This window comes from Caloenas nicobarica, chromosome Z (genome assembly GCF_036013445.1).
Source record: "Caloenas nicobarica isolate bCalNic1 chromosome Z, bCalNic1.hap1, whole genome shotgun sequence".
NCBI classification, from domain to species: domain Eukaryota; kingdom Metazoa; phylum Chordata; class Aves; order Columbiformes; family Columbidae; genus Caloenas; species Caloenas nicobarica.
The window spans coordinates 2,740,175-2,756,115 of record NC_088284.1 but is presented as its reverse complement, the minus strand read 5'-3'; the positions used below and the strand labels follow the sequence as shown (position 1 = coordinate 2,756,115).

General features: G+C 46.0%; 1 protein-coding gene across 4 annotated transcripts in view; it reads left to right on the top strand.

The window, feature by feature from the left end:
- Positions 1 to 15,941, top strand: part of CTIF (cap binding complex dependent translation initiation factor) — a 153,113-nt gene that overhangs the window by 49,438 nt on the left and 87,734 nt on the right. For all 4 annotated transcript variants that reach the window (XM_065656596.1, XM_065656595.1, XM_065656594.1 and 1 more), the window contains one exon: positions 2,570 to 2,645. In XM_065656596.1, coding sequence (XP_065512668.1) covers positions 2,570 to 2,645 — 76 coding nt within the window. The remainder of the gene's footprint in view (positions 1 to 2,569; positions 2,646 to 15,941) is intronic.

Sequence of the window (15,941 nt, the reverse complement as noted above, 5' to 3'; positions counted from 1 at the left end):
TGTCATTTTTTTTCCTCGTCATTAATCATTTGCTGGCCGTGGAGGAAGGAAGAACAAATCAGAACATCTCTAAAAGATGAGGTTGAGAAGATTGCAGGTAACTTCTCATGCCATGTCGTATGTAGGGATGGAAATCCTCTCCCAGAGAAGTTTTTTCTGTTGGTAAGTTGTTTTTTTCCAAAGTGTCAGCATCTGCAGGAAGCTCCTGGACCACACAGGGACAGGCAGAGCCGCTCGACTGTATTAGGCTTTTTTTTTTCTCCACTATAAGTATTTACTGCAGGTACATAAACAGCAATTTTCAGGCTATTTGGAACAATGTAACGCTAAATTTCCAGGTCTCTTAAGCGCCTTAGTCATGTTGACTCGCATTTCTACTGATGATTTTGAAAAATGAGATGAAAGGCTGCCTGTAAAATAAGATATAATGTGCTCCATGGTTGGTGGCACTTGCCAGGTCATCCTACCAGCAACACCTGCTATGTATAGGGAGGATGCAGCAGGGTCTGCTTTATGTATAGATTGAATATTAGGAACAATTTCTTCCTGGAAAGGGCTGTTGGGCATTGGAACAGCCTGCCCGGGGCAGTGGTGGAGTCACCATCCCTGGAGGGGTTGAAAATACACAGAGATGAGGCTCTCAGGGACATTATAGTGACAGTGACGGTTGGATTCAATGATCTTGAGGGTCTTTTCCAACCAAAATGATTCTGTAATTCTGTGTTCTGCCTCTGGTTCTTGGGTACTATGAATGACCAGGGTGCAAACAGGTAGAAAAAGCAGGACAGAGAAGAGATACTTAATCACTCATAGATACTACATCTGCAAAAATCCAATAATAATTAGTGTATGCGCAGAAAAGTTAAATAGATGCCACAAGAACAAGCAACGCATCTTCCCAAATGCAGGTCATATAAGTAACTTACACTAGAATAGAGGGACCACAACCAAAATTTTTATTTTTTAACTTTTCAAGTTATCTCTGGTGTTTTTTAACATGCTAGCTATGCAAGGAAAAATCTAATAGGAAAAACAAAAAGGGAAGGATGCTGTTCAGAACATGTTTCTACCCTTTGAACACCAGAGACCATTTTGTTCCTGATCGTTTGCCCAAGGTTGGCCAGTAATTGCATCCAGTTGATTGACCTCAAGTGTCTTTTGCTGGGCTGAAGCATTTTCCTCCAGAAAATTGGCGGATTTTATTTACAGATACTGAGTTTGGTGCTATGAAGTGGTTAAGGAAAACAAGACAACTTTACCTCATTTCTGACCTGAATTTATCTGCCTTTCATTTCCAGCATTAGCTCTTGCTGTGGTTTACCTCTTCCAGTTCAAACCAGCTTTTGTAGCAGATATTTTTCTCTTAATTCCAGGTATCTCCCAAGCCCCGTTTATCACTTTAGTTTTTCCCCAAATTCTAAGATTAAATTTCTCAACCACCTCTTTTGAGTTCAGGCTCAGCTGTGCCTCCTCGTCCCTACCATAACATTTTTTTTTCTTTATATATGTACAGACATTTTTGCCTTTGCAAATCAAAGTCACTATTTCATCTGTGAGGGCAAGTCCACCGTTGAACACCTCTGATTTCCAGTAAATCAATTAGAGTACTAATTAAATTAAGCATTTCCATTCAGCTTGGTGGTTTTTCAAGCCTGGTACCTCAGCACATTCCATTTCTCTGCCTTTTTTGTTATTCCATTTGCTGTAATTCCACCAATATCTGTTGTCCTCTGACTTCAAGGCACTAATTACCTGGAAGTGCTGCTATCAAAGTTTCTGTCTAATAGATGTTATTTAATATGTCACTGATTGACTAAAAAATACATTCTCATTCTTGCATTGTAAAAATAGTTTATAAATGTAGAAGGATATTTATTGACTATTTTTTCTTCTGTATCATTACAAGTTCCCTGCATCCAGCTAGTAATTCTCTTTGGATTTTTTTTTTCCTTTCTTGTTACAAGACAGTCCTTCATCTACCAACTATGTGTTTATTCTGTCAGTGCTCAGCTTCTCACCCCTTTTTTTTTCACATTTCAAACTGTATGTATTTATATCGGTCGCTGTTTGCCGTCTGCGATGTACGTTTGTGCTTTTTTGCCGGCACCTTTCTCAGCAGGGGAACAGGAGCTCCCGTGGAGACCAACAAATGAGCAATTCTTCAAAGGAAACAGTTTTTATTACATTTTTGTATCCTCATTTGTTTTGTTGGTTTTTTCCAAACGGGTTGTGCTTTCAGTTTTACTTGGTCTGAGAATCAAATCCCCCAACACTTCTGCTCAGAACTGCCTTTGATTTTCTCACTGCTGCTATGACCCAAAGCATTTGAGTGCTGTGGTGGGTGGCGCAGGTGGAGAGGACTGGGAAAAACATTTAATTTTGTATTAATGGCTTTACACCTGCATGGGAGTGTTTTACAGACACAGCTCACTCGCTTCTCAGAGCTGCTTTGTTTTCATGAGGGTCCTTTGCAGGATGAACTGATCTTCCCCATGTGACATAATAGAAAATGAACTTTGCTTCCAGTGAGGTTTCACTCAGTTTTCTTTTTGTTTTCTTCCTGCCACAGGCTTGGTAAAGGGAAATATGAAGATGGCGACAGCATCAACTTGAACGACATAGAGAAAGTCCTTCCGGTGTGGCAGGTAGGTGACGAGGACATCTCCTTGCGATACGGTGGAGCTTTTCTGCCTTACTTTTCTTTAGGAAACCCTTCCCAGAAGTGGGAAACCATTCCCAGAAGTGGAAAAACCTTCCCCCAAAGTGGGAAACCCACCCAAAAAGTGGGAAAACCCGGGCTGGATGCTCTGAGCTGTGGTTCTTTGGGCTTTGTGATGGATAATTCTGCAGTGATTTCAGCAAGTGTTGCCATTGATTTTAGTGCTGGGCAAGAGGAGTTACTGCAGAGACTTCACTGAGAGGCAAAATGTTGAAGCCAGTATATATATACAGACAGATATACATATATTTATACCCGTACATGGACACAGCACTCATGTATTTTAGGAAAGGAGGTTCTGAAAAACATCAAGGCTCCTGAAAGCTCCAAAATAAATTGCAGCCGGGAAGCCAGCAGTGATGATGTGCTGATCCAGATGTTTCCCCTATGGGGTGTGCGTATGTTTATATGCCATCCTTGTCAACTTGTACATTTTCTCTATCCTGTTTCTTCTTCAAATCTGTCTCTACAACCCGATTTTAGTAATTCTGCTTAAATGACATTTGGTGCTTGAATGTTGGGAAATGACAGGGTGAGGCCTTCAGTTAAAAAGTCCTGTTGAATAGGTCAGTTTGTCAGAATCATACAATTTTTCGCTTTCCAGAACCCTAGTCCTCAAAGTAGCTGATGGGCAAGTTTCTGAGGCTGCTTGGCATGATTTTGCTGAATTCTCCGCTTTGTCTGCAGAGGGAAAGGACAGAGATGTCTCACATGCTGCGGCAGTGTCGCCCTTTTCTGCGCTGAGCAAAGAGCTTGCTGGGCTTCTTGCTCATGCACCATGTGAAGGAAGAGATTTGCTCATCATACAAACCATGTGATGATCCGCTTTACTGTTTCTTTTGGGTGAGGTAGCTGGCACTAAATACACAAACCAGTGGAAGGAGTGGAGAAGAGCTGCTGATTTTGGCAGCATCCTTGGTATGTCTGGACTTTAGGTCACAGGGAGAAAACATCAGTCAGCTGATACAGATCCCAGTAATTCTGCAAAATAAGGTTATTTTCCCTGAGGAATAATTGGAAATAGCCTCAAGTTGCGCCAGGGGAGGTTGAGGTTGGATCTGGGGAACAATTTCTTCCCCAAAGGGCTGTGGGGCATTGGAACAGGCTGCCCAGGGCAGTGGTGGAGTCACCATCCCTGCAGGGGTTGAAAATACACAGAGATGAGGTTCTCAGGGACATGGGTTAGCGCCAGTGTTGGTTTAACGGTTGGGCTCGGTGATCTTGTGGGTCTTTTCCTACCAAAATGATTCTGTGATTCTATAATTCTATGATTCTATGAAGTGAGGAGTCAAACCATCTTTGGTGTGAGAAGCTGACGTTCTCCTCTAGGGTTTATCTTTTATAATTGACAGCTACAAAATACGCCAGGTCCTCTTGGTCTGATTGTTTCCTCGTCCTGTTGTAACACCAGGTTGAGTCCATTGACTCCAGTGAATTAATTCCAAAATACACCTTCATATACAGCTTAATTCTTAGTGTGGCATCTCTAAGCTGGAAGACCTGGTGGGAATGCTGGATTTGGTGGTTCATTTGTGCTTATACTACATTATTTTGCATGTAGGAACGAGGAGCTGGGTAGTTCTGGGTGAGGATTTTTCTCGTTCGGCATTGACAAGTGAAATTCTTGCAGACAGCTGTTTTAATCCCGACGTATCATTGTTAACTGGATTTAAACACGATCGTGCGATGCTGACAGTGATTTTCGTGGTCTTTATCACTCATTTTAAATGTCTCTGCAGAGCACAGTGCGTGGGGGCATAAGGGAAAATATTTGTTTGAGCATACAGAAGAAAAAATCACTTTCCTTTGGGCTTTCCCACATTGCAGTTATGTTTGTGGCGTATCCCGGGGAAGAGGCTTTTTGGGTTCAGACCACCAAATTTGAGAGATTTAGTGAGTCTTACCTGCAGGCTGCTTTGGAAATATGGGTTCCTTTGATGGTGTGATGGACACAGGACCTGAATTTAGCACTGATTTCTGTGTGTGTATCTCTGCAGAGAGATACAGTGACCCCCCCTAATGGGTTAAGCAGAATATTCTGGATATTTGGATATTAATATATATGCTTGAGTTTTGCTGCTAGAATCTATCAATAGTATTTTAACAAAATATTGCAAGGAAAGCCTGTGACTATTTGACAGTGAAAAGGCTAAAAAAAAGAACAGAAACCAAAACGAACTTTCCCCAAATCCCTTTTTCTTTATAAATGACAGAAAAATGGTTGTTAACAGCCTTTTATTTTGAAATTGGAGAATGTGTGCATCACTCCGGAGATCCACGGCACGGCGTGTTCTGCCATCTCCTGGACACAGGCAGGAGAATCCGGCTCCACTTCAGCGCTGGACACAGTTCCTTTGGGACAACTGGTATTTTGAAGGTTCCTCCTGCCCCGTCTTTTCAAATCTCACCTGGGGTGCTTGTTTTTACTGGTAAATAGGCTTTTTTTGTTGAAATCTTCATGCCTTGGAGCTCATGAGGTCATTGCTTTGGCTCAGCTCGTGAGCCGTAACCTCTTCATCTCTTCTTTCTCATAGGAGTCTGTAGTTGGATTTGGACGCTAATTCACCTAAGTGCTGCCAAAAAAAGTGATTTTGGAAAAAAAAATAATCTTTTGAAGATAAGTATTCCCAATTTATAAGATCTGATTTATTGCACGCCAGGGAGGATCAGTGTATGCCATGTTAGAGAGACACAGCTCAGATGCAGAGCCTGTCTTCATCATCCTCACCTCAGCTGGGTTGTTGGAGACCACATAACCATGTTGGCGTCACGAAGACGTCACGGGGAGGGCTGAGCCAGTGCGTTTTGCTTTTGCTCCCTTTGGCAAATGCTTGGAAAGATTTTCAGGCTTGAATGTGTCACAGCCAAATACCCAGTATGGTCTTCAGACTACGAGCGCTTGGCAAACTCTCCTTACCAGAGACGACAACCCAAAGGTTGATGTCCTGCAAGATATCCACCATCCTCCCTGTGAAGCTGCTATAGCTCACAAAGGGCACAGGAGGCTGCATTTCACACTGTGAACGCTGCTCGACACCAGCGGAGAGTTTTGGGACACATCCCAAGTGGTTTCTGGGCTGACATTTTGCAGTTTTTGGCTTTCAGTTTGCTGGATTCGTGCCTTCAGGGTGAGTCCGTCCTCCTCCGAACGGTGTGGCCGTGACTTCGCTGGCCAACTGCTCCTTGTCTTGTGTTTTAGGAGACAGAAATTACATGGCACTTTTAAAAGGCATACTGGGCTTTACTGGTGCTGTGGGATAAACTTGGAAGACTGTATTGATATCATTTGGTTTGGCATCTTATAATTCACTGCTCATCTCCTTCCATTTCTGTACTCATTTTTGACCCTTTTTGTCATATACTCAGAGTTACAATAAAGCGCTTGTTTCTCTTCTGGCTACAGTTGTCATCCAGCTTCCTCGTTGGATGAGAAACAAGGGAGCAGCTCCTTAGGAGAAAGGCAGACTCTGTAAATCGTTTGTGTTCCTCTTAGCACCATTGTCCTTCCGACTTTGTCCAAACAGGCTTAGAAGCACCAGGATTCCTGACCGTGCTGGCATCCCAACCTGAATTTAGGCACCTAACAGGTGTACTTGCCCACTCTTTTTGTGACCTCTCCTCATTGACAAGTGCTTGCAAGCCAGACATTAAAAATCAGGGCAGAGATTGAGTAAAGGTGGGATCTGTATGTGGGCTGTTCACTTGGGGTTCCTGCTATAGGAGAGCTGTGAACACATTGGGTTGTTATTTGTTGCGTCTTGAGGTCTAGAGAAGGTCGAGTGATACCCATCTGAATCATTATTTCTCCTGCGCTGGGCACTGGGGAGGCCAAACCTTGAATCCTGGCGGCAGTTTTGGGCCCCTCATGCCAAGAAAGGCCTTGAGGTGCTGGAGCGAGTTGAGAGAAGGGAACGGAGCTGGGGAAGGGGCTGGAGCACAAGTGTGATGGGAGCGGCTGAGGGAGCTGGGGGTTCAGCTGGAGAACAGGAGCTGAGGGGAGACAGGGACACAAAGAAACGGCCTCAAGTTGCGCCAGGGGAGGTTGAGGTTGGATCTGGGGAACAACTTCTTCCCCAAAGGGCTGTGGGGCATTGGAACAGGCTGCCCAGGGCAGTGGTGGAGTCACCATCCTTGGAGGAGTTGGACAGACACAGAGATGAGGTTCTCAGGGACATGGGTTAGTGCCAGGTTTGGGTTAATGGTTGGACTTGATGATCTTCAGGGTCTTTTCCAACCAAAATGACTCTATGATTCTGTGAGGACACCCATGTCTTTTCCCTGTTGACTCTGCAAGGAGCCCAGAGGGGCCAGCTCACACGTGGGTTGTTCAGACATGGGAGGTGCCTAAAGAGAGATGAAATCAACCCAGGTGACCAGGAGGAGAAAGGTGGATTGCGGGTGAGCATCCCCTCTGCTGTCACTCTGCATGCAGGGAGAGGAGGTTGGTGTCCAGCGCTGATGTGAGGCCTGGATCCTACTGACCCTTCCAGAGTAGTGGTGGCAGGGGGACAGGTCTCTTTGGAGCTCAGAGACAGCTCTTTGGTGGGGTGGTGTTATTTACCATCATCGTACAGAGTCCCAATTGTCTCCACATCGTCTCTTGCCTTCTTCTTCTTCACTACAAGGTTGGATAGTTCTCGTTTTAGCCACCCCAGATCCCTCCTCTCTCACAGTGGCATCACAACCCCGACATCCTTTATGTGTCCACCAAACACTTCTGAACAAGTTGGGATGACTCCCAGGAGTCCCAAACTAGGAGGATTTCTTCTCCCCCCCGGCAGATCCTGCTGGATTCCATCCAGAGTGTGTAAGCATTGCTTTCAGAGAAGGTTTCTCATCTAACAAGCCAACTTCCCATATCCCAAGGGTCTTTCCAATCCTGCAACTGCTAAAACCACTGCGGAAAGTCCCTGTCGAAGAGCCAAGCTTTACTTGAGTATAGGTCACAAAGTATTGCGAGTCAGATCTCCACCGCTGAGTAAAAAGCTTTTGTTTTGCCATGACTTTCAGTAAAATATGGTCTTGCTGTGTACTGGTTTTTGTTGCATTTAACCCAACTGGCAATGACCTTGGGCTGAGAGGATGGGTTGCCGTGGTCACCTGTGAACCCTTTAGCATCGCTCCCATGTTAGAGTTAAGGCCACCATTGACCAAGGCAGATGGGACCATTCCTATCTCCAAAGCACTGGAGAGGAGAGAGAGGTCTGGACTAAGTCTGGCTTATCTTCCACGCAGGTTGCCAGCTCACAGGTTTTTATAAAGTCCAAGCCTGGGCTCTGGCAATAGAGCACAGTAGCTGTGAGCCCCAAACCAGGTTACAAACCCCATGGTTTTTATGAGACATGTAGAAAAGCAGAGATCTTCCAGTGTGTTTTCCAGATTATAATGGTCTTCCAGATCATAAGATAGACATCACTGCACAAAAGAAACACCAGGGAAATGGCAAAATGCTTTGACATTTCCACTATTATTATTATTATTGTTCGGAGCTGCTTTGTGATTGTAACAAATGAGACAGACTCTCCCTTCTCAGAGCTGGTTTTATTTTTCTGGCTGTCACCCAATTCAAGCAGACTTAGTGATGTTGGCTCGTAATTTATGGGGGTGTCTTCTCAACCCGTTGGGCACAGAGATGCCTTTTTAATTGTGGTTCCTGGAACTGGCACTGGTCAGCTGGGCAAGGTTAGGGCCGGGCTGCCCTGTTGTTTGGAGCGTAATGAGCTTCTGGCAGGATGGGAGGTGTCGGGGTTCTCTCACACCGCGGTTGGGTCAGCTGGGTTCAGAGACACAAGTTTGGGATGTCCAAGAAGGGTTGGTGGAAAGGACAAGGATGACTTAACATTGCAGCTCTGAAGGTTGGCTTGACGTTTGGTGACAGAGGGGACAGGGCTGGTGGCAGAGGGGACTCCAACAGCACTAGAGGGCACTGCGGCCTTGCTGCACAGCCCTGAAAACACGGCTCCATGCCGAGTGAAGCTTTTTCCAAAGGCTTTTTTCCAAGCAGAAACCTCGCTCAGCGGTGACTTCGTCTCACACCGCCCTTCACGCCGCTCTCTGTCCCGCTGTGCCCACCTCGGGGTGCACATCGAGTGTGGGAAATGTTTGGGCTTGTGAAGGGGGAAGGTGTTTCTCTGCACCCAGGGCTGAATTTATTTAGCACCGCGCTTTGTCATGAGCCTGAGAGCAGATGGAGACCCTGAGCAGAGCGGGGTTAAAACCGAAGGTGTCTGTGAAGCTCCCGTCGCCATCATCATCGTGTTGTCTGCACAACCCTGTGGGGAGCTGGTTCCTAGAGGTTGGACAAGCCCCACAGCCCAGGTCTTCCTTACATCCTGAAACCTCCCCAACTCCTCTTGGAAATCCCACTTTTGCACAATTAATCCTTAACTCTGCATCCTACGGGGTGCTCCAGCAGGGCTCAGGCTGAAGAGATGCTCCTCACACCAAGGAGTGCTGCCAGATGTACTATGGGGTCCTTCCTTTGTCTAGAAGATGCTGCTGCCCCATTCAAATGTAGGATGTTCCTCTGAACACCCACGTTTCCATTTGTCCATCTGTCCCCCATCTACCCCGTTGTCCCCACCCCATGTTGAAGGACACGCCAACCTCAGCAGGAGGGAGATGAAGACCATGGTGGTGTCCACCACTGGACCATCTCTGTTCCTTAGACCCCAGTTTGCCAGGAGCTGGTTTGTGCTACCAAAAAAAAAAAAAAAAGGATGAATAATGGTATTTTGGCTGCTTTGCAGCTTTTCCTTGAGCCAAGCTGATGGAGCAATGGACACAAAGCAGCTGACTGGCTGGACCAGGCTGGGCTTATCCTTAGGAGGTGGTTGGTTTTGGGTTTATGACCTAGGACCACAAGGAGATGAGACAAGAGGATGGGAGAGTGGGATGTGTAAGACGATTCCTGGAAGGATGATGAAGAGAGATCCTCTGTTTTGCTTTTAGGGAGTTCGCAAGTAGTTTTAGACTGGAGAACAGCAGTTTTCTGGAGAATTAACTGATTTGAGTATGGGTTATAAATAATGACTCTATAGGCATTTGAGTGTCAAAAATGTCACAGCATTGAGCTCTGGCTTAAACACACCGGAGAACACCACGGCCTTTTCTCAGCCTTATAATTGACTTCCCTTTGAAAAAAAAATTGCTTTTGTGTAGCTAAAACAAGTCTTGAAAGGTTTTGTTTTGTTTTGTTTTGTTTTCCTTGTCCTTTCTATAGACCGTAATGCACAGACACTCCGAATTCTGCCTGAATTTTAACTTCTGAATAGTGTTACATCCTTTTCTCCCTTGTTTTCCCAGAGGATTCATTAGAAATCTGAGAGGGCTTTTGCTGCGCTCCCTTGAATTTGTTGAATATTTTCCTGAAGCCGGTTGCGAGGTAATTATTAAGTTAAAAAAAAGTTATTAAAAGTAGCAGAGGAAAAAAAAAAATCCAGATTTCTAAAGATCCTGAATAAAAACTCAATGTCTCTTTGGTCAAGCAGCTATTTCTGCTGGCTTGGCTATTTCCACATCCTAATCCCCATCCCTGCTCTCCGTGAAAGACCTGAATTTTTAATAAAATCAGGGGAAGGAAGGAATTTTCTCTCTAAAAAAAAAATAGACATACCACAGGACCAGAGAAGAGAGACGTGCAAACGTCCTCGTTGGCGGAGGGACCTACACACATTGCTGTAAAAATCCTGTGAGTGGGGGTTGTCCTCATCCCTTGTCTGACAAAATATAAGGTTAATGTTTCCTGTCGCATTTAAAAATTTCTTTTTAAATAGAAGATGCTCCCCCCCTCCCTTTCTCCTGCCTTTCCTCTGATGTTATGGGAATAGAAACCGATACAATAAATGAGACCAGAAGTTCTTAAAATGCGAATTTCCTGCCTGGAGGCAGCAGGTAAGTCAATCCCATCCAGCCTGGGGAGATGTATATATAGCTATGGGTGTAAATATAGGTATTTAGTGGCGGGATAAGTGTTTATTGCAATCCAAGGTGGTTCGGTCAAAGATCGTCCTTTAAGTGGGAAATTTATTGCTGCATGTGACGCCTGGACGTCTCTTCCACAGGGAAAATAAAGGCTGTTTATGAAGGGAATTAAATGATGTTCTCATCTGCGGTAGCTCTGTTACCCAGAGATCCTTTCTAGTCCCACGTTCATATTGTCCCTCATTTTATGTTTTTTTTAAAAATACCTTTGGGGTTTGTTTGGGTTTTTTTGAAGATACTCCATGAACTTCTCCACCAGCTGTAAATATGGCAAGCACTCAGCTGTACACGTGCTGGTCAGTGAAAAAAAAGACCTCTGTGCCATCCACAAAATGCCTTTGCTGGATGGTGGGGTCGAAGGTTTTAATCGGGGTTAATAGAAATAGCGAGAGGAACGTGGTCTCCATGACTTCGGCCACACGATGCTGCCCTAGTGTCCATGTCTCCCAGGGTTATTCTGCCCTTCACCTGCTGCAAATTCCTCATTGTTGGCATGCTTTCTTTTTAATCTATAGGGTTTTTTGTGGTGTTTTTTGTTGGTTTTGTCTTTAATTCCTGTAACGTATGAACAGAGAACCCACTGGAGAATGATAAAGCTTCATTTCTTCCTGCTTTTGTGACCCGCTTGATTATTTTGTTTCTCATTGTATATTCTTTCGAGGCACCTTGTCTGAACGGAAAGAAAATACATATGCTTATAGGAGCCGCTTGTTTCCCTTTGCCTGGGCAAAATAAGATCCCTTGGCTGGCAAAATAAGCAGATATTTCATAAAATATAAATTGCTTGTGCGTGCTGGTCCTGGGAAGGGAATCACCAGCCCTTACATCACGCGCCCGTGAGCAACATTACTCCTTAAAGCTGCATATGCCATACTTTGTCCAGCTTTCCTCTTGGGTCTGTGAATAAATACAGCATAAAAATACGTATTCTTCAACTTCGGGTTGCTGTATGTTTACTAGATAAGAATGAAAAGGTTTGGGGTTGGTAGTTGCGTGGACATGGTTTGAAAAAGCAGCAGGAGAGACACCCTGGCCTGTTGTTTCATGGTTGCTCTGCGACAGTAATCTGGACCGATGCCAGTTTGTAAGACTCATATGTGAAGCACAGAGTTGTATTTGTCATCGTTTCAAAGAAAATGTGAGCCCAGGATGATCTCCAGGTACCAGCCTGATGGTACTAGCAGGTCCCATCGCTGCTGCTGGACCTTCTGGTCACACTGTGGCATGGTGGCGATGGCCGGTCTGCTCCAGCGGTTGGGTCTGTGGTCAATGAAAGCTTGGCTTTCCAAAAGCAGAGGGCTAGGCTGGGCTTTTTTAAAGCTTTCTTCTCGTTTGGGTTGTTTGTGTCCATACCACTGGGCCATGGAGTTTCTTCAGCCCTGCAGCTAAGATCTGTGGCGTAGACAGTGCTGGGAGACGTCAAGGATGGAGGAGTCGTAGAATCGTAGAATGTCCTGAGCTGGAAGGGACCCACAAGCATCCTCGAGTCCAACTCCTGTCCCTGCAATGACAACCCCACAGTTCACACCGTGTGTCTGAGGACGTTGTCCAGTCTCTTCTTGAACACTGTCAGGCTTGGGGCCGTGACACCTCCCTGGGGAGCCTGTGCCAGTGTTCAGCACCCTCTGGGTGAAGAACCTTTTCCTCATGTACAACCTAAACCTCCCCAGGCACAGGTTGGCCTGTGGTTGCACAACCAACTCAGCCCAAAGGCTGTGGAGAACCTGGGGTCAAGGTGGGTCACCATGGATCATGGTTTGACGAGTAGATGCAAGCGATGTGCTAAACAAATCATCTCTTTGCGTGCAGATTTTGATCTGGAAACCCAGTGATGGGTTCTGATACCTGGATTGTTGGGGAAGTGTTTCCACTTGGGCTTTATTTTGCTTTCAGTGCAAATCAGCCCCATGTACATTAAGGTTTCGGGAGCCGGTGTGGTCCCCATGCTCCCCATGGCATCGCTGTCTGGTGACAACAACATGCCCACAAAACAGGTCTCCACCCCAATAGGCAGGAAGGCGAGGGGTCGAACTCACACTAAAATGGTATTTCAGCCAGAAGGAGCGAAGGGGGTAAAAAAAATACCCTGAGCATTAGTGCGTGAGCGGCCACCTTGTCGTGCAATCACAACATCGTTTTTTCCATTTTATTTCTTTTTTTTTTTTTTCATGGTTAGCTTAACAACTAAAAGGCTACACTGCGCTTTGGTTTTTCCAGTCTGCTGCGTCGTGTGACCCCAGTGACTCTAAGTTAAGCCTCATTATATAATGGTGGGGTGTTTTTTTGGAAAACCTCCATTTAATCCTTTCAGAGCAGAATTCGCTGGTTTTGTTTTCTTTCATATCGTTGTTTTGTTCCCCCCCCCGCCTACCCCTTCCCCGGCGGGCGCATGCTGGAGGCGTCAGTCTGGGAGCGGGGTCCTGTCTTCCTTTCTATTTTTCTTTTCCAAATCTGCAGAGAAAGGAAAAAAAAAAAGGTTTATTTTTGTTTGCTTGGGTTACAGCGCCTTTCCCCACCGTCGAGGGGAAGGACTACGTGATGTGCAGCAGGTATTTTGTGAATGGAGCACAACCCTGTGACTCCCCGTTGCTTGACCAAAGGGGGAGGCAGGGGAAGGAGAAAGAAAAAAAATAATTAAGAAAAAAAATAGAAAAACCGCCACCCAGTGACTCCATCTGACTCGTTTTGGCTGGAAAACGTTTTCAGCGCCGTGGTTCTTAAGCCAGGAGGAAGCTTTCTTCTGGCCCAAGAACAATAAAGGGGTCAGCAGCCTGATCCTCCCTCCTACACCCTCTTCCTTCCATTGTGAGGGGTCTGTGCAAATATCCCAAGGCTGCTTCTGCTGGGGCCTGAGGGACCTGAGCCACACATGTGACGTTAAAGAGAGACTCTGCGAACTCAGGAATCCTGAGCTGCTGAAAGAAATGAAAAAAAAAAAGGAAAGAAAAAAGAAAATTAAGTCTCTAGGGTGCTCTGTTTCTGGTGTAGTGTTGCGCTTGGAGAATGTACCGATGGGTGTTTCTCATAGAATCACAGAATCATTTTGGTTGGAAAAGACCCTCAAGATCATAAGAGTCCAACCATTAATCCACCCCTAGCACTGACCCATGTCCCTGAGAACCTCATCTCCATCTGTTCAACCCCTCCAGGGATGGTTATTCAACCACTGCCCTGGGCAGCCTGTTCCAATGCCTGACAGCCCTTTCCATGAAGAAATTTTTCCAAATATTCAATCTAAACCATCATGAGGGGAAATCCGCCCCCTTATCATGCATAGGGGCTCCTCCATGATGCCACCACAGCATCTTCCCCAGCGCCTGCTCAACAAGTGGCCGAATCTCCACAGAGGGTTGGTGAGTCCTTGTCTCACCAGCCCTCGACCTCTTCCATTTCTCCGGTTGTCCAAGATGGGAGATTTCATAGTATCATAGAATAATACAGGTTGGAAGGGTCCTTCAAAGGTTATCTCCTGCTCTTGTAGTGCACATGCAAAGCCTGTGTGCTGGTGGGGTATGGTCTCCAGCAAGGATGGGGTTGAAGGATGCACGGCTGCTTGCCATGTCGTGTGTGCTCCAAGGATTGACCACTATCTGGCAGCACCCAGGTTTTCAAGCTGTCACCTTTAATGATGTCCCTCAGACTCTTTGGATGCATATCACAGACCATGAAGGTCTGAGCCAGCAATTCCTGGAGTAGAATGTCTGGGGAGCAGTTCTGTGGGGTCTGATCTACAGTGATTTGCCCCACCGGTCATGTCCAGGTTGGACATGGATCAGAGGGCTGCTGTGATTTCAGTGATATTTCTCGTGAATCTGATCACTAAACTTGCAGACCAGTCTGGCTTCTACTACCGTGAACGGTCACACTTTTTCCAGGTGTCAACTTGTCAGCCATGGCATTTGGATGTCTCCCAAAGGAGAAGGTAGGACCTGTGGCCTTCTATGAGAACGTGAGTTCAACGCAATAAACTGTATCATGCATTGAAGACCTGATTCATTTGGCAGAGGGAGAGTGGATGATGCTCATCAAATTGTAGGAACGCACCTCTTTTTTTTTTTTTTTTTTTTTGGACAATAACCAGCTAATAACATGTGTGGCCTCCCCTCGCTGTGTTCCAGCTTGTCGGACTTTGGCACCAAGCAGTCGCATGAATCACAATGGTGATTTTTGCCGTAAGGCAGTTCCTGTCGTTATTATCTCCTTGCTGTGTCGATAACGCTTTGGTGGCGATGGTCAGGATTTCCTCGCACTGCAGAGCTTTCCTGAAGATCAGCTCCGCGAGCGGTGGAGGAAGTCGCCGTTACGAGATTACTCCTGGATGCTTAGAACTGGGTGGCCAACTCAAACGTACGTGCGACCTGACATGATCCAAAGAGCGTGGGGGCGGCTCCTCTTTCCCTTGTCTGCTTTGTCGGCACAGGCGGACGTCTACGTGGACATTCACCTACACGCACAAGTATGGGAGCTCCTCTTCTTCTACCAATGCTTTGAGGGCTGAAGTAAAACCAAACCTGGGTATGGAAAACCGTCAAGAGGACCAGGACCCCAGAAAGGGAGGAGAAAGGAAGGGAGATTCAGGCTGGACATGAGGAAGAAATGTTTGCCCCTGAGGGTGGTGAGAGCCTGTCCCAGGTTGGCCAGAGAGGTGGTGGTTGAACCATCCCTGGAGACATCCCAGGCCAGGCTGGACGGGGCTCTGAGCAACCTGAGCTGGTGCAGATGTCCCTGCTCGTGGCGGAGGTGGCACTGGGTGAGCTTGGAAGGTCCCTGCAGCCCAAGCTGTTCTGTGATTCTAAGGGAGATGGAGGAGAACGGTCTCATGTCTTCCTTGAAATCCCAAGGACGTGCTGGGAACACTTGTGGCCAGGGAGAAGTTCAGGGTCTCACACCCACCCTTCTTGCAGTGCCACAGTGTTGTGATTACACACACTACGGGGTCCCTCCAACTAAAGGAAAACTATTCTTAGTTCAATTTATAAATGCTTAGGCAAACAGATCTGTTATTTAAACTTTTTTTTTTTTACAAATAACCTTGTTTGAAGATAAAAGCAAACAAGCTGCGTTCTTTCAGCCTTGGTATTATGCTGCTTTTCTCCTGCTATTGGAAGAGCTTTCAGGTCTTTGCATACAACATCTGGGTCCACGGTTTTGGTGGTGTTCCAAGCATTATAGCGACACAGGTAATAAATGATAATTACATGGGCTATGTTGAAGTTGGTTTAGTGCAAGAGACTTCCAA